The sequence below is a fragment of the Xyrauchen texanus genome, chromosome 2 (genome assembly GCF_025860055.1).
Source record: "Xyrauchen texanus isolate HMW12.3.18 chromosome 2, RBS_HiC_50CHRs, whole genome shotgun sequence".
Taxonomy (NCBI): Eukaryota; Metazoa; Chordata; class Actinopteri; order Cypriniformes; family Catostomidae; genus Xyrauchen; species Xyrauchen texanus.
The window spans coordinates 25,693,414-25,719,256 of NC_068277.1; the positions used below are offsets into that span (position 1 = coordinate 25,693,414).

General features: G+C 37.9%; 1 protein-coding gene across 10 annotated transcripts in view; it reads left to right on the forward strand.

The window, feature by feature from the left end:
- Window positions 1-25,843, forward strand: part of LOC127655298 (transcription factor SOX-6-like) — a 184,305-nt gene that overhangs the window by 74,987 nt on the left and 83,475 nt on the right. For 7 of the 10 annotated variants that reach the window (XM_052143064.1, XM_052143083.1, XM_052143091.1 and 4 more), the window contains one exon: window positions 14,164-14,253. The exons of 2 other annotated variants lie outside the window; for them this stretch is intronic. In XM_052143064.1, the coding sequence (XP_051999024.1) occupies window positions 14,164-14,253 (90 nt within the window). The remainder of the gene's footprint in view (window positions 1-14,163; window positions 14,254-25,843) is intronic. One more of the 10 variants, XM_052143057.1, reaches the window with a different exon arrangement.

Sequence of the window (25,843 nt, forward strand, 5' to 3'; positions counted from 1 at the left end):
ACACATGATCAAAAGCTCCTCTTGCTGCTCTCTGCTCCTTGCCAGTCAACTCTCTTGTCACCTTGCAAGGCAAATATTAAATAGATTTTATTTTTCTTAGGCGGTACATCACAGGTATTCTGCCAATCTTCAAACTTTAACAAAGATAATAGCCCCTACTACTCCTGTCTTTCTACTTTGACGAGAGCTATGCAACTGACTTACAGGAAGAGAGAAAGAGACAGTGATACAGACAAACTGCCCCAGTCCAGAACACTGGCAGCTATGTAATTCACTGCAGCCTGTATGTTTCATATCAAATTCACATAATGCACAAGTTTCCCAGAGGGGCCTGCGTCAGGAACGAGAAATCGTTCCCCTCCTGACTGCCTAGTGTGGCTCAATGGACCTCCAAAATTCTGTCCCTGCTCCAAATAGAGTGCTCCTCTTTCAGATGACAAAACAAGCAGCTGCTTCTGTCTCAATGTGCCATTCTTTTTGTCTGTATCACCTTCCCTCTTCTCAGATTCCCATTAGTCAACAGTAGCAACTGCTGCAGAGCATTCCAGGAGCCATCTTCTCTCTCTCTCTCTCTCTCTCGAGCCTCAGCTGTTGACTCTGTCCCCCTTATGTGTGACCAAGCACAACGCCTCTATTGTGCCGGGTCTCTATCATTGAGCTGGGTTTTCCTGATTGGAGGAAATGGTTGTTTCAGAGAGACAAATCACAGCCAGGTCTCTTGAACAGAGCCCTATTTTCCCCTCTCTAGCACCATAGGTATGTCACCTCAGCTGTGAATAAAAAGTTCTTGCACAGCAATTCATATACCTTAAGAAAGACATAAAACAGAAATGGGCCTGATTTACTTTGATAATAAATGCCACTGGTGTGCATGATTTAATAAGTGCATGCTATTCTAATTTTTTTTAAATATAATCTCATATCAAATTGTTCTGCCTCTGCTAGTATAACCAAGGTTGCACAGGCTGGGAAAAATAACCATTAAAGTGAAAGGAAATTTCTATCATCATTTACTCACCATCATGTTGTTCCAAACTTTATATATTCTCTGGAACACAAAATTAGATTTCTGACAGAATGTTAGCCTCAGTAACCATTTATTTTCAGTGGGCCTCATTCATTAAACTTTAGTAAATATATGGGTAAATTCTGAGTAATTTACATGTAAAATTGACCTTCCTGAAAACATTTTGGCAGATTCACATATGCATCATACTCCCCAGATTTGTTAGTAAAACGTGTGTATGTTCGTGAATTCCAAACATTAGCAATGAGAGGATGTGTGCACGTTCATTCACAATTATTATAATCTACGCCCATAAAAACACAATATAAGAAAGGTAACAGATTTGCACATAAATACTATTAACATCTATGCGGAACAGTAATTAAATTGTTTTTATGAATGAAGTGCATTCACATCGCAACATTTTTATTTTGCAAACATAGTAGCGTCTCAAAGAATGTGAGGACTTACTGTTTTCGCATGTTGTTGTTGTCATATGACGGTCTTTTATGAATTCAGCTGTTCAAGAAGTCAATAAAAATGGTTTGACATGAGTGTAAAAAAACATTCAGTTCACACCAGGCGGATGAGGCCCACCACTATTAACCTTCTCTGGGTCAGTTCGCAGGGCATCGCCAGCATCTTTTGTGAAACTTCTTGGGTAAATCATGATGGTAATAGTGATATACTTTCAACTGGAAGAGTCTTCAGAGAAATGTATAGAATGCCTGAAGAAGACCTTTGACTGAAATGCTGTAAGATATTACAAATTTCCAAGCTATATATGACAGTGTGCAGGCTTTTTAAAATAAATACTTTTTTATTTAAGTATTTATTTATGGGTTTAACAGCATTAACATTGACCATACTTTATCATCTCAACACAATTTACCAGTGCCTATACTAAATTATGAAACCTTAAGAGCAATATCAAATAATAAAACTGCCCAACCAGTCAAGTTAGAGGGCATACATTTTTTTAGAGAAAAATCCCTTCTGCTGGAAAAACGATAAGCAGTGTTGGGGAAAAATTATACTTTGAAAAATAAATTAATGCAGTAAAGTAACGTTTCTAAATAAGTAGCCAAGCTACGGTTTAAAAAGAAAGTAAAGCTTTTAATTTTTTTTATTTTTTATTTTACTAATTTGTTATTTAAGGTTAATTTCGCTTATTTAAATATTAGTTAATTTTGTCATTACTTATTTAATTTAATTTCTATCAAAATTTTGTCATGACAGTTTGCACGATTTACACGTGGTCTGGAGCATGTGTAATTTTTTTCGCACCAACTAATGATTTGAAAATACGAAAACTTTCATGAATACGAAATTTATCAGAACGGCTTTATGAACGATTTACACAAAAATTCGTGCTGCTTGTGTTTCATGAATGAGCAATGAGGCCAATTGTATGGAAAAACAATACAATCAAAGTAAATGGAGACTGAGGTCGACACGCTGCCAAACATCTCTTTTTGTGTTTCATGGACAAAAGAAAGCCATATGGGTTTGGAACAACATGAGGGTATGTAAACGATGACTGAACTTACATTTTTGGGTGAACTGTCCCTTTAATTGTCGCTATATATTATAATTTAGGCAGTTATGGAAATGAAGTTAGGAATGTTGTCTCAGCAACAGTGTTTATAGGGACAACATTGAGTCGGACCCATGTTTAACAACAGTATTGGAATAGTGGTGCACGTGTAAAGCAGCACTGGACTGGAGTGGTTAACAGTTTTAATGAGCAAGCATCTTTATATGCCCCTCTCAGTATTTGGATTAGCACAGGGCGAAAAGCAAAATGCTGATGCCCGGGAAAAGAGAACCACCCCATTAATTAGCCTTAAATCTGTCACTGCTCTGCTGAGCGCTGCCGGTGGAAATAGCAGAACCCTTTATGTAGATTAAAAGCAGGCAGATCAAGATGAGCTGGACTTAACCTGTAAAGTGTGTGTGTGTATATGAGTGTGTGGTCGGAGAAAATTTATTCTAAAGCCACTTTTTGTATTGTCTTGTGAATGATGAACTCTTCTGCCACAAGAATGTAATACATTTGAATTATTTCACATATCATTTTTAAATGTTTAAAGATAACTATGTATCATTATTTCATTATTATGTATTGAATTATTTTATATGAGGGGCTGAATCGCGATTAATTAATCGGGACACCATGTAATTAATTTGATGAAAAATTGTAATCGATTGACAGCCCTAATATATATATATATATTTATTTATTTATTTATTTATTTTTTTCATAAAATTCCATAAAGTGCAATTTGTGATTTGGACAGAAAGGCACGCTTTTCTCACGCTTTTATTCCAGAGTGCCCTGCCTGAGAACGCATTCTCCACACTGGTCTAGGTCTGGTCTTGTACCGAGTTTAGACAAGGGATATTTTCACACGTCTGTTTTCTTTGTCTCTCTGTCTCTCACACACACTTTCTTTTTCCCATTCTTGAGAGGTGATAAAGAAATGAGCTTAGCTCCATGTGAAATGGCAGCATTTTTCCATCCTCTCACAGCAGGCAGTGGTGGATACGACCCCACAGCCCAGAAAAAAAGGAACAGGTCTATTCAAAGGAAAATATGGCAGCCGTTGTTGCAGAACTGTGCAGGAAACAATGGTGCATTGAGTCTTAGCTGTAGAGCAGCGAGTAGACTTCCGAGGAATCGGAATTCTTAACCTTTTGAAGTACTATAGTTACCGGTAACTGCGCCATCTCGACACAGCCTTTCCTCAGACTTACTCAAATATCAAAAGATATAGAAAATACCTTTCAGTTACTGTCAAATCAACATTTACTTTTCACAGTAACCCTGCCTCTGATAATGGGCAAAACTGGTCAGATTCTGTCTTTATTGTTCAATGGCACTCTATAGGCGGATTCTATTCCTGTATGCTGCTGTGTGGGCTGAACTCAGCAGTCACTGGTGGTCTATGTGTGTGAAGCAGAGAGAGTGTGCTGTTACATGATTGCTACATGTGTGTGCAAGAGAATGGAGGACGACAGCTAAAAATAGTGACCTTTTAGGCCTGTGTGTGTGTGAGTGCTGAACTCTGACATGCTGGTAAACAGAGTGAGCTGCACGGGACCATAAACATTTTTAATTGTTGCCTCATAAAAACTGAGAATGTCTGTGGTAGCAGCGGCAAATATGTTTCCTTAATTAGTCAAGCGAAATTTAAAAAGAACGAAGATGCCTCGTTTGAACTTGCATTTTTTAATGCACTCATGCACACGTACAGGACTGTTTATTACTGTTATGAATAAAATTGTTCTTGACTGCAAAAAATAAAACTGCACATGTGGATGTAAAATACTGCCAGTAAAATACTTAGGTTACCAAAGATCATCAAGTCTAATCAAATTATAATATCTTCTCTACCCAAAGAGTGCTTAAAAATTGAGCCATATTGTTTAATAGTTAAAATGTCTTTAATTGTTATTTTAGCACCACATAATCTTAATGTTATGTTAAGGCTTTGCGTATAGTGTGAGAAAACTTATCAAGCACATCCAAGTTGCTGTGGCATTTAAGATGAAACAAAGTTTCAGTGACGACTCAAGATTTTAATCTGTTCATGTGGATCCTATCAGTTTCTTTTTGTCCCGAGCACCCATTAATTTACTAAATCACTCTGAGCCAAAATGATCACAGTAAGCATCATTATTCACACATTTTTATTAATTCAATGAAGACGAATAAAAGTGAATGTTTTGAAACATTGATTAGCAGAAGGGTTTATATCTGACAGTTAGATTGCAGGGTAGCCAGCATAAAAAATGGCTCCTCTCCAAGGTACCCAGTCATTTAATTCTTGTGTGAAATTATTATAATTTATTACAGTATCTAGGCTCGAATGATTACCTACTTCAAGAATTAATCCATATATCTGTGCTAAAACCTATCAATAGTATTTTAGAACGTTTTATAAGATGCATCTTCTCTCTGTCTTTAAATATTTTCATTATTAACAAATAAATAACAATTTATTATAGGTTGGTTTATAAAACCAGAACATTCGAAAAGCATCAAAATGTTGTAGAAATTGAGTTTAGGAAAATGGCTTTATTTTCACTGCAGATTAACAGAAATCAAAACAATCAACTGAATATAAAAATAAATAAACACTGAAAAAAAGAGGTACACAAAATACACAAGGGACAAGTACAGGATGCAAAATGTTTGTGTAGAAAGGTGACATAGTTATTTAATAACAACAATTATTATTGTGCAAAGTGTTCATTTTGAAGCTTTAACGAGATAATTATTTTCCTCTCTGTGTTTGCTGAAGATGTTTCTTGTTCAGAGTAAATTCTAATGAGCAGCAACAGGACAGAGCAGTCAGGGTGGGCCGCCTCGGAGGGCTCGCTTAGACTGAAAGGAGTCTAAAGAGTATAGGAGAGAGAAAAAGTTCATTTTGCTATCCAAGCATTAAATGGTCCTAGTTTTCTTAAAAGTGACCTTGTGGGGAAGGCAGAGCCGGCAAGCTTCAGTGCACCTCCATCCAGCTGCACACATGGCATCCATTGGGGCACAATCACGCGCAGTCCCAACACCTCAGGCTCGGACATATGTTGAGTTTTATTTCATTCTTCTGACATTAATCCTGTTCACCAGCTGTTCTGCCAGCTGCCACTCTCCAGCTTAAGAGGAGATTGCAGTTTTGGGGGCTCAGAGTATGGGCTTATCTTGGCTCCTGATCTCTCCACACTAAGTTCTGATTGGATTTTTTTTTTCATCTTGTGTCTCTCCTCCTCCCCTATTCCTCCCTGCTCTACTCACTCTGTACGATCCTTGAGTTGTACTACACTCGCTAGTGATCTCTCTTGCTCTTTCAACTTTGCTTGAATTTGGTCTCTTTCTCCACTTCCTGGTGAGGCAAGGAGAATACAGGGGTGTGTTTTAATCGCCTGCCGAAGTCTTCCTTTGGATGTCTGCCTTCAGAAGATGTTGACCCTCTGCTAGTGTCTCTGTTTGGCCCTGGCTTTATCAACATTTATTATTCAGTTTTGTTCTTTCGTAGCTCTTGTATTTGGTGCCCAGACTACCTCTCCAGAGGATGTCTCGAACCCATCTGAGGAGTAGGATACCTGGCAGTCTGTCTTAGTGCCACACATGCCATGAAAATCATTTTTATTCAAGGCTTTGAGTTGACTGTTTTTTCCTTCTACATCTTTAATTCATCTATTTAAACATATTTCAAATGTATCTCTCCCGATCGTGTTACTAATCAGCGTGATATATTTCTCTCTACATCTTTCATTGTCTGATGGAATTTCTTCTGTCTCATTAGTGCTGCAGAAGTACCCTGTCATGGAAGCTCTGGTCAGCGTGAATTGATCATTGGTGGCTGCTCACTTTAATAATTCAGCCTTGATTAGTGCCGAGTCCTGCAGTAAAATGGATTGAGGAGGAGGTCATGTGATGCCCTGCTCAAGAGGTGAAGCCTCTTGGGAGTGGTTAATTCATATATGCTTGATAGACACGTGTCCTGTTTAGAAAGGTCAGGAATCGTGTGATTGCAGGGACAACGAGGTCAGCACGGTGAGCTTAGCACCTTAGATTTGTCAGATAAAGGCAATGACACACTAGAGCCATCCACATGTACTGTTATGAACTATTTTTTAACTGGTAGCTTTTTATAGCTACCTGAATATGTTTCTTTACAATTACAAACAAGTCTCAGACCCATTATTGCCTTATTTATTTTTTTTTACGTATAGGATAAAGTCAGATAAATTCTGATTGGATGTGTCACATTGGAAATTGTTGCAAAAAGACTATAAACAAATTCCTGTGAGCGCACATGACAAATAAATACGGCAAGTTGCAATGATGCTTGGCAACAACAAACAGCCAACTGTTAGTGCTAAATGTTTTATACATTTATTTAAATATATTTCTTAAATTATCTATTCAATCTTTTTTTAACTTTGAATCTATGTTTAGAATGTATTGACACGTGTTTGTGTAGTATGCACTGATTACTTTCACACAACTTCCTAATAATACAATTTATAAATACAATAAAATCCAAATCATTACAATAATACATTAATATTATATGCGTTGTGGCAAAAACAAAAAAAATATCCATGGTGAAACCACTGTAATATACGGCCTCTTGTGGCTTATTGCTGTAATGTACTGGACCTTTAGATATTTCACTAAATAAATAAATAAAATGAAATAAAAGATTTTCTTAGGCTAGTCAATCTATTTACAGCAGCTGTCGACAGATGGAAATGGCATTGCGGTGTTCGAGCAACCTACAGGTGACTAGCAGATATGCTCACTAAGTGGAATAATGAATAGTATTAGGTGTCAATTAAATCAATCCTTCCCCGAGGTGCAGGTGCTCGACAATATACTGACACATCTCAAGGAACCGAGGCCTCTTCTCTCGTGCATGCCAACGGGTGCATTTGCATATTAAAGAACCAAAATTATTTAACTGAATAATAAAAATTAAAAAAAAACATGAAAAAAAAAGAAAAAAGAGCTTCTGGAAATGATCGAGGTTATTAAAACTGTTGACAGAGAAGAAAGGTAATTGGCAGAAAATGAGGGAAATGCTACTGTTATACAGGGCTGTGCATGAATGCATGTGTATGTGTGCGTATTTTCTCTCTGTCGTTATTTTTTTTCCTACCCGACTTTTTTTTAGCAGTTAGCATTGTGCACCGTCGCCCGGGTGTGTAACCTATTACGTTTAGATTGCTCCCTTGCAATTAGTGCCCTTTTTGTCCTCACTTCAATAACGGCATGATTATGGAGATTTCAGGAGCATTCGCCGCCACCGCCCCAGCTAACAGCTGTTGTCTCTGGAACTGACGACGGGAACGACAAACATGTTTTCTTGTGGTGTTTCACTTTCCTGTCTGCCTCTTGTAATTATTATACTCTTATTTTGTGTGATGATGGAGTCTTGTTTTAGTGGCTCTGTGATTAAGACATTCAGAAGATTTTCCCTCTGTGTTGTGTGCACGCATGCTTTTTTGTGTATGTGTGCTTGTAGATTATGACTCCAGTTTGTTTTTGTAAGGAGACGGAGGGAAATAGGAAAAGAAAGAGTACATTTTTAGTTTTCTATTGACTGCATCATCACTATTGTGAGAAACAAATCTAATGCAAGAAAAGCCTTGAGATATGATTTTGGAGAGGTTTTACCAGTGGGAGCCGAGGAGAATGACTGGAATAAGTTTTCCCCTCTAAATTGCACAAAACTCTCAATATTCTCTTGACCTTGGCTTCTTGACTACTACTTATTTTCTCAAGCCTTTTCTCTCCTAACATTATTAGAAATGAATGTGCTTAGAGAATAATTGTTAACCTAACTGCGACATTTGCAATAAGAGTGCCCTTCAACCTGGATGGCTTCAAGTGGAACTATAATTCTTCTTCCTCAGTTGGGACTTCTTCCTTTTTCCTGCTGTTTCTCTTTCCGTTCAGAGAATGAACATAGTTCCTCTGCTGTCTCCATCATTGCAAGGCAAAATGTATATAATTTGGTAATTTCGTGTTTCCCCAGAAGAGTGGACTGCAGATATGCTGGACCAAAGGGGAGCATGATTGCTCATTCCACTAAGAGGGTAATTCTAAGGAAACTGGTCCTATTTATAAAGAAAATTCCTCTTCCTATTTTATTCTAAAATCAAAAGAAACAAAAATGACATTTATATATATCGTTGAAATGGTGAAGTATTTATACATCATAGTAGTACTCCTTATTACCAATGTTCCCTCTAAGCTGCGCATGTTCACGGCTGTGCTCTTTTGATATAGCTCTCGTGCAGATGGAAAAAACATCCACGCACTGCGTGCAGACTCAAAGGTGTGTGGGAAAACCTAGATATTTCTTGTATTAGAGCTAAATGCATGCTCAGTGTTTCAACTGGAGTTCATATTAATGTTGGTTTTTCCAGTATGGAGCTGAAACTTTGAGTAGAATCTTGTGTGAAAGCAAGGTTGAAATACACATTCATGTATGTACATATACAGTACCGTAAGACGCGAGCACTATTGGTAGATTCGGAAATGCATATGCGTGCCCTTCCCACAAGCGATTAACATAAATAGGTCTTGAATGCATAAAGGTGCAACACATGGTTTGTGTCAAAATATCAACTCAGTGCATTTTCTTTTTTTATATTAACCCGAAATTTACATTTCATTATTTTTATTTTCTTGACTGGTTTCATGAGAATTACCCAAGAGCTCTATCATAGCACTCTCTCAGCACAATAGTGATGTTTTTGAGGTCTGCTGAGTAGAAGGGATATAAAATACTACAGTTTATTGAAACCAGTTTAAGGACGCAGTGTTTGGTGGACAATTGACAATAACAGTATGAGGACAATAGGGCAGTTCACTAAGAACAGGTGTAATGACGTGTGCACTGTGAAATGGAGTGTTTCTGGAGAGAGAGCACTTTCCTTCCTCTCACTCACTGACTCTTTCAGTCTCTTTCAGTCTCTTTCTCTCTCTTCTCGAGTGTAAGGATTGATTGGGGGAAGAGCAGCTTCCTGATGAGGGGATTGCAGTAGTGGTGTGAGACCTGGGTGTGCTGGCAGATGTTCTGGTGTCTGCCACAGGGCAGGACTCATCGGGACAGGGAGTACACCCTCTCTGCTCAGCACAACTGCATCTTCAGGGGCATGACACAGCCACATCATCTGATACATGCACAACCATAGAGGTCATTAATGATCATCTCCTCTCCAACCACATGCCATATACTGTAGATGGCACTTTTCATGATCCAAATGAAAAGTCTCGTCCCACAATTTTTTCCCCCTCATTAAATAAACTATTTCACTCTGAGATACATCACAGTATGGGAGTAAAAAGGATTTATGAGCATTGCTGCTTCTTCTATTCATGTGTTTAAAACCATCTGTGTAATCTTGTCAGCCGGTCTTTGCTTTAGGTGTCTTAATTGAGCTGTCATTGTAAAGAAGAGAACATTTCTTTGGCAACAAACCGTGTTGATGAGTTGATAGATACACAGAGGCCAAGTGTAGATGGTCCATTAGTATGTTAAGGAGGCACTTGAATGTTCCTACTGTAACTGCACTGAAATCATTAAGTTTCTCCTCTGACTTTACAATGGGCTCCCTGACTTTTGTAGTTTAGGAGGCATTTTAATTTGTCAGGCGAGAAAAGGGATTGTGGCATGCTATTTTTTTGACCCCTGGTGTGGGGAAACGGGTATGCTGCTTCCTAATCCTGCTCTTTTTTGTCTCCTTAGTGTGTAGAGTGGGTGAGGTTTTAAAGTAACTCCGCACTGAGACAAATGTGTATCTGGGGCTGCTGTTCATGAAGAGCTCTCTCTCTCTCTCTCTCTCTCTCTCTCTCTCTCTCTCTCTCTCTCTCTCTCTCTCTCTCTCTCCCTCTCCCTCTCCCTCTCTGTCTCATATTGTTTCTTCTTTCATTCTCCATTTTCGACATTTCTGGCCATGGATGTGGTGCTCAAGAGGCTTTATATCAATAGTGTCCTCTAAGCACTTTCCCCAGTGCCATGTCATATCTGTGGGACTGACAGGGCCAGAGAAAGCTCCTCTGGGTCCAGTGTTGCACAGGGCTAAGCCGTCTGTTGAGATTGTGGGGCCTTGGGAAAATATGAATAGGACGGCTATAAGGGCTATTGTTTTTATTCTAATCTCATCTGGGCTAAATTGGTTTCCATCCAGCCACGCCACATTTTATCTGAGAGGATGAGAGAGGGTGCAAGGAGATTTTTGGGGCCCCCACGGGACAACAACAAAGTTAATGCTTGCTTTATTCATCTAGTCATTCTAGGCCTCTGACAGGATTTTTTAGACAAATACAATATTTTCCACCCTTTCTTTTTCAGTTTGTAGAGTTTATAAATATCTTACTGTCTCTGAACTGGGGGATGTTGAAATACGAATGCAAATGTGGGAAGGAAATGTACCTTGTTTAATGGTAGCAGCAGCGCTGCGAGATGAATGGATGTGGCTGAAGCATTATTTGATTTTTGGAAATAAATGGTTCACTTTTGTTTCTTTACAACGGTAAAATGTTAGTATGCCCTTAAGTATTATCCAGATGTTAAGCAGTGTTTCCATTGGCATTTATACTCTCGCCGGAGAAGATGGAATGCAACTTTGGAAATTGTGCAAAAAATATCCCCTTATTATTAATCTAAATTCCTTTCAAATGTTCTAGCTTTATAAGGGTACTTTGAAAAAACCCAGACGTCCGTCTCATTAATGGCTTGTTTTTCTAAAGTATCCTCACAAGAAAACATTGCAATTGGAGTTGTGGTTTCATGGGTGGATGGGTTGTTTTCTGTGGGTGTTCCTGGTCCATCATCTACAAATGCTGGACATTCCTCACCTCTCTCAGGTAATAAATGTTTTGGAGGACAGCTCCAGCACATTCCAGCTGTAGTGTGTGCGTGTGTGTGTGTAGGAGTGAGGGAGTGGCCACTCTCAGGGGAGGCAGAGTGGAGCAGAATGGGAGCTGGCACCGCATTATCTACAACAGTTGGTGCATTCCTTAATGATCAAGTGCTGAAGAAGCATCTGTGCAGCGTTCTGTCTCTGTGTGTGTGTGTGTGTGTGTGTGTGTGTGTGTGTGAGAGAGAGAGAGAGAGAGAGAGAGAGAGAGAGAGAGACTGAGAGGAGGAATATGGGAAAAGTCTTCCCTAAAACCTTTTAAACCCCTAGGACAGTTCCACCCCAGCACTGTGCCACAAATGGAAGTTTCTCTGTTTCCAAATATCTTTTTCAGCCTGGAGGAAAGAATGTACAGCTCTTTGTTTTTTATATATATATATATATATATATATATATATATATATATATATATATATATATACATATGGTATGTGTGTTCTGTATTGGGTGCTAGTATGTGTTTGTGATATTATTCGAAAGGAAAGCACTGTTAGAGCAGCATCACAGACCTCAATCACACATACGCACACGCAAAAAACAGACAGACAAACTCACACAAAACACAGGGTCTTAGCATCTCACAAGGTCAAGGAAACAAACTGTGAGTTCTGGATTAGGAAAGTCAATAAAGTAGAAGTAATGTTAGAATGACCCAAGTGGAGGCGTCCTGTCGGTCCCACTGAAATAGACGAAATGGAGAATGAAAGATAATTTGACCTCCCCTTGATCTATCTTTGCCCTGTATTACAACATTGGCCGTCAACATAGTCTCCGCAAGCTTTCAACTATTTATATGCCTATAGTCTCTGTTAGACTTGGAGTCATGTAACTGTTCGTTATGAAATTTTATTATATCTATCTATCTGTCTATCTGTCTGTTTGTTTTGTTTTATCTATTCGTATTTGGCAATGTACCCATTTTGGATTCTTATGTTTTAAGTATTGAAAAAGATAAAGCAGTGCTAATGATAATAGAGGTATAATCGCGACAATAATTTTTATGGCATGAGATGAAGATCACATCACACCACATTCATGAGTGTGATGATGTCAATCTTCCGGAATGTTCAATGGCCTGGAGTACCTCAAGATATGAATACAATACATGCAGACAAAAGCATGCAAAACAGAATACCCAAAGTTATTCCCAGCACTTTTGTGCTCATGAATCGTACCCTTTTTGTTTGCCAAAGTGTGTTCACAAATGATCCATTGTGCGCGCGAGTGGTTTAACTGTGGCTTACGGTGCCGGAGGGCTGCCAGTGGCGTGCAAGAATGTCTGCTTTAGCCCGGTGCCCTTTAGCCTTTCACACAGGGAAAAAACTCTACTCTTTCTGTCTGTTATGTGATCGAATGGCAACATGAGACCCACAGGACCTCTGATCTGGGGTCATGCCTGCAAATTATTATTTTTTAAATCATCCGAAAAGGTAAAAATCAACAAAAAATGGATATCATATAGGTCACTTTGCCCAATTCCTCTCCTCATAAATGCACTTAATGTCTGTTCAACTGGGTGTATCTCGGTCCAGTGTGTGTGTTTTTCCTTGTTTTGTGTGATGGGAACAGGATGACCCACGCTTCAAGATTCAGACTCTTGCTGGTGAGCAGTGTGTTCTTTATCAACGACCCTGGGGCCAAGGCTCTGCGGATTCCAGCCATTCCTCCTCCTGATTCATTGTCTGCCAGACAAATGTTAATTGTTTTCATCATTGCTGGCTGTGCGGGGCCAGTCAAGCAGACCCATCTCATACCTTCCCCTTTAATGTCTTTGTGTAGCACCTCGCTCTTATCACTCTTTCAGCCTGTCTGGTTGACCTTCAGAAAACCAGGGGCCACAATGCACATTATACACATATTATATGTGTGTTCTTTGTTTTGTGTTCGATTCAGAATTTAAAGAACTCCATGCTTGCCCTTTAATATATATAAAAACAATTAGTACCTTTTATAAAGAACCTTAAATTCTCTCACTTTGTTTTTCAGCTTGAGGGAGAAACATTTTCACCTTGACACTTTTACAGAATGTAGTTGTCCTAAGTTGAGAATATTGCATTCGATAATTTCTTTCAGTCAAAAATTATGCTATATTTATACTTTTATATATATAAAAAATATCTGACCTTTAGACATCAACCCTAATACTCAAACTGTTGTGACAGTTTTCTACTTTAATACACTCCAGCTACTGATCTCTTTTGAATTTCACATTATTACCACGGTCCATCCATCACAACGTGCGTCCGACAATTATTTTGTAACGTGGCTTTTGAAAGCCAGGTGCGTGCTACATTCACTTTCCTAAGAAGTAGAAGGAATTTGTTTCTTTCATTTTGCTCAACGCACCTTTTCAATTGGAATGTTTTCCCCTTTTTTCTTTATCTTTTCTTTGTCTTTTTTAGATGAGCACAAATAGTTTTTTTGCTCAAGGTTTGTGGGTCTTAGTCAAAGCTGTGGATTTGTGAGAGATGTATTTCAATGCAGACTGCTGTCTGAATGCCTATTTACTGCAGTTGTCTGTTACACTCAATCCATGTTTGCAGTCAAATCTGTGTTTGTATTTATACTTTAGCTTTGTATGCAATTTAGCCCCTGAAATGTACTCTGCCACATGCTATTGAATTTGTGCACAGTCTATAAATTTAATGTAAAATTATTATTTCTCCCCATTGAAGATACATTCAGTTTGATTGTGAGAAATCGACTGTTTGTTTCAGAATCCTCCTGCATGGAGAAACTCCTTTCTAAAGACTGGAAAGAGAAGATGGAGCGACTCAACACAGGTGAACTGTTAGGAGAAATCAAAGGTAAACTTTGAAATCCAGTGACTTACTTACAGATCTGTTTCTATCAAAGTGAAGACAGTCTCCATTCCTATAAGAGTTAAGGCCTATTCACACCATGTCTGTTTATTTTTTGTTTTGTTTTTTTGGTATGAATGTTCGTTCCGAATGAGCTTTTGAACTGGATCAATAGATTCCTATAGCACTATTGACGCAAGGTCCGGCAAATCTTCCACCGACAGTCTGAAGGTTTTTTCACAGAGAGTTTTTTTTTTTTTTTTGACTGCGATGAAAACGAAATGACCAGTGAGATATAAGCTTTTAATCACTTAAATCAGCTTTTAATCCAGAGTCACTGCAGCTGCCCAATCCAATGCGTTGGTGGCGCTTCTCAACTGGCAAACACAGGTGCTGTGCTCTTTTACATGTCTCATGCACAAAAATATGGAATTCATTGCAAATATGCAGGAAATAAATAATATATAGAAGCTGAAAACACATAATTTTTTAAATATGTATGCATTGTGCTGCTACCTCAAATTTTATATTGTGTCTGGTGTTTTGTCTTAATGTACATTATTTAATATGCATATCACTGTACCTGTTATATTACCTTGACATTAAAAATAGCTGTAAGGTTCGGCAAGTCGTAGTAAAGTTTGTAGTAAAATATCCCATAAAAAGTCTTGTATGCAATATTTTACTACAACTGTAGACAAATTAATTGCAAACCTTACTGATATATATATATATATATATATATATAAAACAAAGTATTCCTGTAACTGTGCTCTTTTTCTCACCAAGCACAAGAAACCCTGAATTCAATACAATTATACAAGAACTAAATATAGAAAAGGCCATGAGCCAATGTTTTCTTTTATATTACTTTTGCTATCATGCATCATATTTCATTCTGTTATTTTTAATGCACATTATTTCACGTGTATTTATATCACTATACCTTGTGTAATATCATCCAGGCATTATAAAATGAGAAGTTGGGTTCGGGAGTTAGTTTGGAATATACTCATAGCAAAATACTTGTGCCAATATAAAGACACAGTACAGATGGTTATGCAACAGCGCTCTTTACTCATCTCACTTGTTTGAAAAATTCTAAATTACTCTAAATGCATCAAAAACATTGAAAGAGCATAATGAAACAAATTCGTTAGATAAATGCTTTAACAGCATTCAATAAATTAACCTCTAGCATTTACAGCTGAATGCTAAAGGGTCTGGGCAGGAAACTATTATAAATATGTTTGTAGAACAGCAACAGTGTCTCCTACTGTATGGGGGCTAAATAATTTTTCTTTTAATTAATTGCGGTCTCTGTATGAATAGTCCTTTCATCGGAAGTTCGTCTCGCAAATTCTTCACGGATTTGGTGTGAACAGGCCTTTAGTGAGGAATTTGCTCCTGGCTCCAGAATATGAAGTATTAGAAAACAGTTCTTTTTTTTTTTTAGTCACTCTTATCTCTCCTGTCTAAATTCTTTTCACAACCACTATATTTTCAGTATAATTAATATACAGGTTTGAAATGCATTACGAGGACTATAGTGGGTTTTTTATCTCTTGGAATAGAAAATGAGGCAGGAATTGCTGTGTATTCAGGCAGGTGAGATACTTTTCAGTTTACTAATGTTTAGAAACACTTTAAAAGGAAAGGGGGCTTGATGTAAACAGAGAAAAGACGAGAAGAATACATGTATGAATGTGTATTGGAAGACAGTACAGCCCATGCACTGTTTTTAACCAGTGAAGGTGTACATGGGATTAGCTTTTGTGTTTGTGTTTTATTTTTAAATGCGAGCAGGTCTTAGTACTGGCTGTTACAGAGAAGTGTTTATGTAGCAAGAGAGCACTGTAACAGCTCTCTGATAACACACCAGTTCACCCCGGCTCCAGCCACACACTCCTACCTCTCTCACTTTCTCTCTCTTCATTTCCTCTCATTTTTTTTACTTTAGCTTGTACCTACCAACACAAGTACACACCATTCCCTCAGACACAGGCAGAAATAGAGCTCCATCTGTTTGTCACATAGAAGTACGTCTATATTACCTACTGAACTCACTTTTACAGCCATGTGTTTCAATAACATTATTTTCTGTTCGGTGAGGTACAGGTGTCATAACACTCAGAATATCAAATGTTATAGCATCAGTATGTCACAGCAGTTTTAATGGAGAAGACATTTAGGAGGCAGTTAATAGCAGGATTGAGATTGCAAGGGTAATAACATTGGTGAGAAGTGTTATTGTTTTTTTGTTCCCTTGCTTAATGGCTCTCCTTTTTATCCCTTTGCTATTTAGAATTATGAATAACATTTGTCCTTGGTTTTAATTATTGGAGTAGTGTTACTCTCTGAGTGGAGGAGGGGTTTAAATCAGGGGGAGAACAGGGGAAAAAAAACATTCGTACATTCTAATTAGTGCATTCATCGGCAATAACCTTAATGAACCCTCAAATATAAATCACATCTTGGTAAACTAGATTCATTGTACCTGTCCCTGTTATTTGGCACTGTAGATCAAAGTGCAGCGGAGAAAATGGTGAGGGGAATGATTTAGCCTTTTTAAAGGAGATCTTTTTAAATTACAGGGTATTTTTCTGTTGGATAAATGGCATTGGGTGAGGTCATGTTTAAAAGGTATAAACAGGTAGAAGGCGTTGATAATACCCCACCGGTGGCCTCCGTTGTGATTTCCAGTGAGGCTGCGGGCGGCTGCAGGGAAAAAGACAGAATTACTTTTCATATCATACTGGCAGCCTTAGGTTTCTAATTAGCCTGCCATTTCATATGACTGTAGACATTTCAAAGGCCTCCTTTGTGCTCCCCCTTACAAAATGTCTCTCTTTGCGTTTGAAGTCGGTCTGATGTAAATACAGGCAATTAAAAAGGAAGCTCAGGGTTAGAGACACACAAGGTCTGTTTTATTAATCCACAAACAAAGGCACCAATCTGAAAAAGAGAAAACATACACAACTTATGATTAAGATCTAAAGTATTATGATAAATCAGAGAGCGCATTAATTGTTGGGTTAAAAAATCAATACAAAGTCCACACATGCTGCTAGCTTGGAAATAGTAGAGGAGAGCACTAGATAAAAGATGACATGAGGATGAAAAGGAAGCTGTTGCCTGTTTGACCTTGCTGTTTCTGCTGTCATATCTGAACCAATGGCATTGTGCATTCAGCTCTTTTGTGCCATTGTCCCCATGCAACAAAAAGCCGCCTTGATCTTTGTTCGATAAATAAATCAGGTAGGAATTTCTGCCCATACCGAACTGTGTATAGAAATTAAAACAAAGTTTCTTGTCGCTTTTAGCATGTAGCTCCACTTTGAGCATGTGACATGCAGATGCTTGAGATTTCTACAGCTGTTCCTTAAAGCCTTTACATATTTTTTGCTTTGTGAACCTGTCAAGACACTGTGCCATGGAAAGAAACACCGTTTACTAGCTGAAGAAGGTGACTAAACGCTTGAGGGAACAACGAACAATAGTGCTGAGTGAAAAAAGCAAAACCTCAGAGAACTCTTAGAACTGCTTTCTAAAACACAGAAGCATGTCTAGACTTGCTCAACACAACATTATCTCCCATTGCACAACAAGTAAACAAGATGTTCACACCAGTTCACAGTTTCAGGTCTGTCCATGCGTTAGAAGCTCAATTAGTTGTCTGTAAATTTTTTCCATGATTCATTCCTCATATGTTCCAGGTGTGTTTAAATTTAACCAGTAAATTCATTTGAATGAGGAAGGCAAAAAATGTGCTGAAATGCTTGTTTCTTTAAGCCCATTGGAAGGATATAGACATAAAGTGAAGGGCAGCAGTAGCAGGCACGGCGGGTAAAGCAGAGTTAGGTATGGATCGTTTTCCAACCACTGCCGCCGGAGCAGTGTGTTTGTTTTCATACCTGAACTCAGCTGTCAATCAGGAGGAACAGTGAAGTGAGAGATGTGATCTGCAAAACAAAACCACAAAGCAGGAGAAGCAGGATGTCTGGAGGACGTCCAAGCCACAGCAGTGCCTGCTCGATTGTCAGAGAGAGAGAGAGAGAGAGAGAGAGAGAGAGAGAGAGAGAGAGAGAGGAGGAAGAGATAGAGTGAGAGTGAGAGAAATAAATAAATATTAAAGAAGAATCAGATATATGCCAGAGAGATTTAATTGTGAAATTTAATGCAAAGAGGTGCTGCTGGTGCAATTAATGCGTTTGACATTTTTTATGTATGAGAAGCTATGGTTCACTTAAGCGACATTTAATTTTTTTAATTAAAGACACTGCCACCCTTGCACCTCATTCATTTTTAGATATTTTCCGGACACTTCTTAAAAATAATTTGAATTCATATTCTGGTGGAATTTTAATTCGGCTTTGTCATTTTTATGGGATTCTTCATTCAATCAGAGCTATTGCGCTTCTGCACAAAGCCATTTTGTTTCTGTCGCCTTGAACGTTCAGATGTCCCTGACTGTTTAAAACATGTGATTAAAAAGACTGGAACTCAAACCGTACTCATGCAATTAGAGTATGCAAACAGCGACCAAAAAGGAAAAAGAAAAAGAAAGAACAAAAATCAGAAAACTCAGAGCATTGTGTGATCGCATAAAAATGGTTGATTTTGGAATAAGAGACCCCTCACTCCCCTAATCAACCATCCACATGGTTGTGGAAAGAACATCCTGTGGTTGGTAGATAAGTAGAAGCTCTTTAAGAGAGGAGCAGGACTGAGTATGATTTTAATGGGACTTGTACCTGACTGAGATGCTCTTGGACAGAGAGCAGACTGTGAGTGTACAGAGCTCTGATTGTTCCAGCAGCTGGATTTACTTAAAAACATGATTATTCAATTTAACATCACCTTTATTCTTAATAGGCTTTAATAAATGCAGAGAGCTCATACCAATGTATATATGTGACATTACACTTAGGAATAAGCATGAAAATGCTTAATCCTTTTAGACAACTTTTCTTTTTTTTTTTTTGCGTTGCTATTCCATCTCATAAAATGGTATGAATCAAAGTTTAATGGCATTACACATTATAGCTACTAATAAGATAAAACAAAGAGGAAGTTTACTAATAAAATAAAAACTATTATTTTTTATTTTCTTAAATGTTACTAAAATAATTTGACATATTCAGAGTAATCAAAGTTAAGCAAAACATCACACATTTCTGATTCCTTATTGATATTTGATCTGTGCCACATAAGGCTGTGGATAAGAAACCATTCTCCATTACTCTTTTGAGACATTGTTCCTTACCTAGAGAGAGAGGAAAACTTCTCCAGCCATCAAGCCATTTTAAATATTCCTCCATCTCCCCCATCCTCTAGTGGCACGCTCTGCATTTTCTCTCCCTAACGCCTCGATAGTCAAACTGTTTGCCCTTATGTACCCAAGTGAAATATGAGCCACTGTAAATTATTATTCTTTGGGCCACATTTGCAAGATGAATGCAGGGAGAGCTGTGCTCCGTTTCTCTCCTAATGAATTGAGGAATTTAGCTTGTGGCGTTTGGCTGTAAAAAGGCACACCTTGTTTGCTGCCTCTCCTCACATGGTGTTATTGAAGGTTTCTTGTGAACAGAAGTTTGTTTAGAGGAAGACAGCCACTGAGGCAGTCCAGCACACAGCCACACTGTTCAGACTAGAGTAAAATCACTTCTCTGGACACTAAACCACACAGCATGCATTTAAGCTTTCATGCTAGGCATTTATTTTCATTAATTAAGCAGATTCACAATGTCCTACACTGTTACATATGCCAGTCCGGGCCTACAGTTTCTCTGAGGTGGTGAAATCCAGTTTAACACAATTATTCACAAATTAAAAACATCTTTGCATGATATGTGCCACTAGCAAACAGAGCTTTAATGCAGTGCACTGCAGTGTTGGGAGAGCTAATGTTTATCAGAGGGTGGCTTGCAGAGCTAATATTCTGTTCACGGGTGTGTAATGCAGTTTAAGAGCTGGCAGGGCCGTAGCTGGGACGCTTAAGCATGTTTCATGCTGCATTTCTGACTACAGTAGAGTTTCCGGATTCTGTCTCCACTCCAGCCCAAGCCCCTAGGTCCAAAAGGGACATACACCACACCTAATGAAACCTTTATGGTAGGCACACACACACACACACACACACACACACACACACACATGTATCTGAGACTCAAGCACAAGGAAGGCCTTGAATGGTTGCCTAGTTTGGTTGTTGACGCTAATCAGGGCCTTTTATTCTCTGTAATGATAACAATAATAATAATAAAACAAGAAAAGTTCAAGGCATCTAAGTGAGTTATGAATGGGTGATTTTAAAAGTGGGTGCTCAAGGACAGCTCCATTCTCAGCGGTGACCTCGGCACAGATCAGATTTGATAGGAGAAACATTGAAATGCACATCAGGAGCTCTCTGTCCTGTGTCAGTCTGTGTGTGGATTGTGTGGTAGGTTTAGCTGTTATCTCAGAAGGACTCTTTAATGAAGAGGTTTGTGTGATGGTCAGGATGCTGGGAGAAGAGCAGGGCTCATGCATTATCTTAATTACACTCGTGAGCATTGCTGCTGTAGTCATTAGATTATTAGTTGTCATTAAAGTGCCACATGAACGTCAAGAACATGAAGTGTGTCTATGCTTAAGAGCCACTCTGTTGACTTTTGGTATCAATCAGGTGTTTTCAAGATGGGAGGGAAAAAATATGTGTTGACAGTGTGTAGTAAGATTGAATTGAGTATGTGTTAACACACTTTCCATATAGTACATAAACTCATATGCATACATATACAGGGTTGAGAGGGTTACTTTTGAAATGTATTCCACTACAGATTACAGAATATATGCTGTAAAATTTAATTTGTAACGTATTCCGATAGATTACTAAAGGTCAGTAACGTATTCTAAATACTTTGGATTTCTTCTGCAGCGCTGATCGATTTTTTTCACTTATTTGACTATAAAACCCTGCCAGTACAGTAAGACAAAATACACATGTTAAAAATACATTCTCTGAAAAACCTAAATATCTTATGCAGTGTTGTTTCTAAAACAAGTTCATTCAAATTTATCTTCTTTTAAGGATTTTTTGATATTTTTACAGGAAAACAATACAAAAATAATTATCAAGAATAAGATTTTTGCCGTAATATCAAAGGTCTTACTAGAAAAAAGAAATTATGATCCAACGTGAATTTTCTTGACATAAAAATATGATCATGCCTGATAACGTGCATGTAAAATGGCTAGAAATAACATTTTAGCTTAGCGTTAAACTGACAATTTGCACAAGGTTTATTTCTATTTCTTCTGCTCCAAACTTACTTCAAACTTCTCTGTCTCCTCGTATGAATGTAACACATCATAAGAAAGTGTTTCACCGCTGCCCATCGCATCATTTATATGTATAAATATTTTCCATCTGAAAGGACTAAATATTAAACAAATTACAATAAAGTAATCTCTTCAGTAATCAAAATATTTTTTGAATGTAACTGTATTCTAATTACCGATTATTTAAATTGTAACCTGTGTTAAACAGATCGACAGTAGAGGATTATCTGTATAATAAAAGAGTTTTATTATATAATAAGGGTATTATCAAATTGGCAAAACATAAATTTTCTATCTTATTTAAACAAAATGTATTCATTTATATTAAGGAAAAACAAATAAACATTTGATTCAGTATGGGCCTAGCCATACATGCTAACATACACAGCTAATTACATTTAAAAACTCACAGTGCTGTATCTGGTTTGGCACTAGTGTAAATTGAGGACAAGACTGTCACCCTCTTTATAGCCTGGAAATGAGCTGTAAATTTGTATTATGTTAAATATGAATGCAGCATTTAATGTTTTTTTTTTTTTAGTTGATGATTTGAGCTGCCATATGCTTACATGTGCTAGCAGGTCCTTATGCATGCTAGTTAATGATGTTTTATTGGCAGGATCAGCAGGGTTTCGATCATCACATGAGGCAGCAGGCCAGGTAAAACAGCTGTTGGTCATACCGTATCAATTCAGGAGCAAGGGTAACAGTTTTATTAACATGATATCACTTAAAACGTCGCTTGTAATTCAAAAACACAAATGTGCTTTTTAACACTCAGTCATCTGTACTCAACAAAATGTTCTAATTTTTGTTTAAAAACAAACAAACAAAAATTAATTGTTGAAAAATGTGAACATTTGAAAACATAATGAAACATTTATTTTTATTGCTGAAAGTAAAAAAATGAAAGCAAAAATAAATTGTTGAATTTTTTTTTAATTATAAGTATTTTATTACAACAAGTGTTTTAACTGTGTATTTATAAATTTTTACTCTTATTTAATAAATTTTAAACAATTATTTTAAGTATCAGTTTTAACTGATAAACTGACAGTTTTATCTTTTAACTGACAGTTATATGCAGTAATATTTATTTGGATATACAATTCAAATTTCTGTTGAACAGAATTATAAGGATTTTGCAAGTGCCTGTGTGTGTCCTCTGTACTTGATTTAGTTTGATCTTTACCCTTGGAGTCTTGTCTTTAGATGCAACAAGCTTCTGTAGGATGAAAGACCATTAATAAGTGATTAATCTGTAATCACCTATGAGGTCACTGACAAAAAAGTCAATTTGGTCACTTTTATTACTCTAATAGTTTCTTATTGGTGTTGAAATTGAAAATAATTGACAATAGATATATTCAGAGTTTGAACAGTGAGATTTAACACAATAGAACCTTCAAAGTTCTTGTCTGTACAGTATGGCTGGCCTGAAAATCATTAGTGCCTGTATTTTTATATAGATGATGGAATATAAATTTTTCACAGCCTTCAGCCACTTCAGCCATGCCAGCTATCTGCAACCTTTGCCCAGACCCAGCTTGGGCACAATTGCTGCTTCTGGAGCCCTCTTAATTTACTTAGGATGGGCTTGCAGCAAATAGGAGCATCCACAAAAGCCGACTGATGAAGAGACAAATAAATTCCAGTATTTGTACATTAGTGGGGAAAAAAGTCATTCACATGTAGTAATAATGGTTCAGCTGTCCTATCCAAAGGAAGAGATGAGAATAGAGAGCCTTTCCCTCTTGTGCCCCTTTCCTTTTTTCATCCTTTTTCTTTCTAGTGTGTGCCTGGATCTTTTATCTCTCTTATTCACATGAGACTCTTCAAAGTAACAAGCTGCCCTTCTTTCCCTGGTGCTGGACTTGGAACTCAAATTAGAGACTGCTTGATTAGAGAGGAAAGGGGGGTGGGCTTGTCCTGGGGTGGCAGAATAGCTGTTGGACAGAACAAATCGCTCCCCTACAAAGTGTCTTTTATCTGCTGGCCCATCTCTTTGACAGCTCCCTCTCTCGCTCATTCACTGCAGTCACAGTTGTTTCTCTCCAGTATTCTAGTTAGGCATTGTGGGAAATGTCATCAAATCTGGTTTGTGACACTGAAAGGGAGAGGAAGGTAAATGTTCGAACAATGTTTCGTTATGTTTGCTTAATTTAATTTAATTTAATTAATTTAATTTAATTTGACCAATTGTCACACATTATACATACATTTCTGCATATACATGGTGAAATTATTTATTTTTCACATATCCCAGCTAAGCTGGGGTCAGAGTGCAGGGTCAGCCATGATACGGCGCCCCTGGAGCAGATAGGTTCAAGGGCCTTGCTCAAGGGCCCAACAGTGGTGTCTTGGTGGTGTTGGGGCTTGAACCCACGACCTTCTGATCAGTAACCCAGAGCCTTAACCGCTGAGCCACCACTGCCCCCGCTGAGCCACCACTGCTTATACTGTTTACGTCCAGTTTCGGCTAAGGATAAAGGAAACTCACGTACCTCTCTTAATTCTTAATTTCTTCCTTTCTCATTCTTTCTTTTTCCCCCTTCACCACAGCTAAGTGTCCAGAGTGGAATGTTATGTCCTCAGCCTGCCGTGATGAATTAGACAAACCTAACCTGCACTCATTATTTAGCTAAAGATGCATCTTCTTGCCAGACTTGTCTCTTGCAAGAACTGCAATGCAATGAGACACCTTTACAAGAGTAGCCAGACTCACTGCTGTTCAGAGCAATGCAATATGCACCAGTGCTCTCTTTTTCAGCACTCTGCAGACAGGCCAAGACTCTCCATGCCCCCTGCCAATAAAACTTTTATCTGCTTTTAAAAGGGATCTATAATTCAACACAGAAAGAATAGGATTCTCGCTACCAAAATATAATGCAAGTTACAGAATGAACTGTAAAAAAATTTAATCTGCGAAATATGGCTCACTTTAGTGTATTATTATTAAATAAACCACTGCATGTTGTCAAAGGCGCTGTTACAGACTGAAAACAATGAGAAAGTACCAGAACAGAGCAGAAATCTGAGGAGGAGTGAGAGACAAGGGAATGCATTCACCATTGGGGGGGAGGGGGGGCTCTGAACAATCAAGCCGGAGAACAAACAATGGGTCCTCTGTTAGTATGCTGTTGGTGTTTGTCCGGACCGGCACATACAGACCCTGTGCTGGGCCCTCCTGAGCCTCTGGACCCTCAGTAACACATGGCTACTGTAACACGTATTTATGCTCGGTTACCAACCAACACACACACACACTAGGTCTTACAAGGCTGCTTATTTTTACTAGTAGACTAACAGCCCAGAAAAGTAGTCGGTTACTCGAAAAGTCAGTGTTTACCCTACGTAAATAACTGAGAGAATGTCATTTTAAAAACATTGACGGATAATTCCAAATGAATTTTGTCATTTTGACAGATACAATTCAAGAATGAAAACCATATAAATCATAGCTCGTTAATGTTCCCCAAAACCATTTTTACTGAGGGAATACAAATATATTACTATACAAATAATGTATATTTGCTTGTATTGGAAAATGTGTCTGCACGCAAAGAAAATACAAAGGATGCAGTTTGTAGATTGAGGGATTTTCTTATTGTTATAACCATATGGAATAAGCACAACTAAAATTATGTGATCCATTGGAACTCGGCATGGACTGAACATGTCGACCGGTGGCAAAACTAATTTACAAACCAAGTAGCAATTACCAAGGAAATTGGTACTTTAATTCACCAAAGTGGCATTTTACTGATCACAAAGTTAGGTCAGGACATTACTGATGTAAAAAACAGCACCATCACTATTTGAAAAAATTAATATTTTATAAAATCTAGATAGGTCCCATTTCCAGCAGCCATCACTCCAACACCTTATCCTTGAGTAATCATGTTAAATTTCTAATTTGATACTAGAAAATCACTTTCCATTATATCAAATACAGCTTAAAGCTATTTGGTTCATTAAATGAATGATGTTTTTGAGTTGCCACAGTATGCAATAGACTGGCGTGTCTTAAGGTCAATATTAGGTAAACAAAATGGCAAAATAGAAACGGCTTTCTTTAGAAACTCATAAGTCAATGATTGTTTTGAGAAACGAAGGCTATACAATGCTTGAAATTGCCAAAAACTGAAGTTTTCATACAAATGAAAGGGGTGCTGATGATGACCCCCATCATCAGCAAATGCTTTGAGAGGTTAATCAGAGATCACATCTGCTCTGTGCTGCGCACCTCTCTGAACCTATTGCAGTTTGCCTA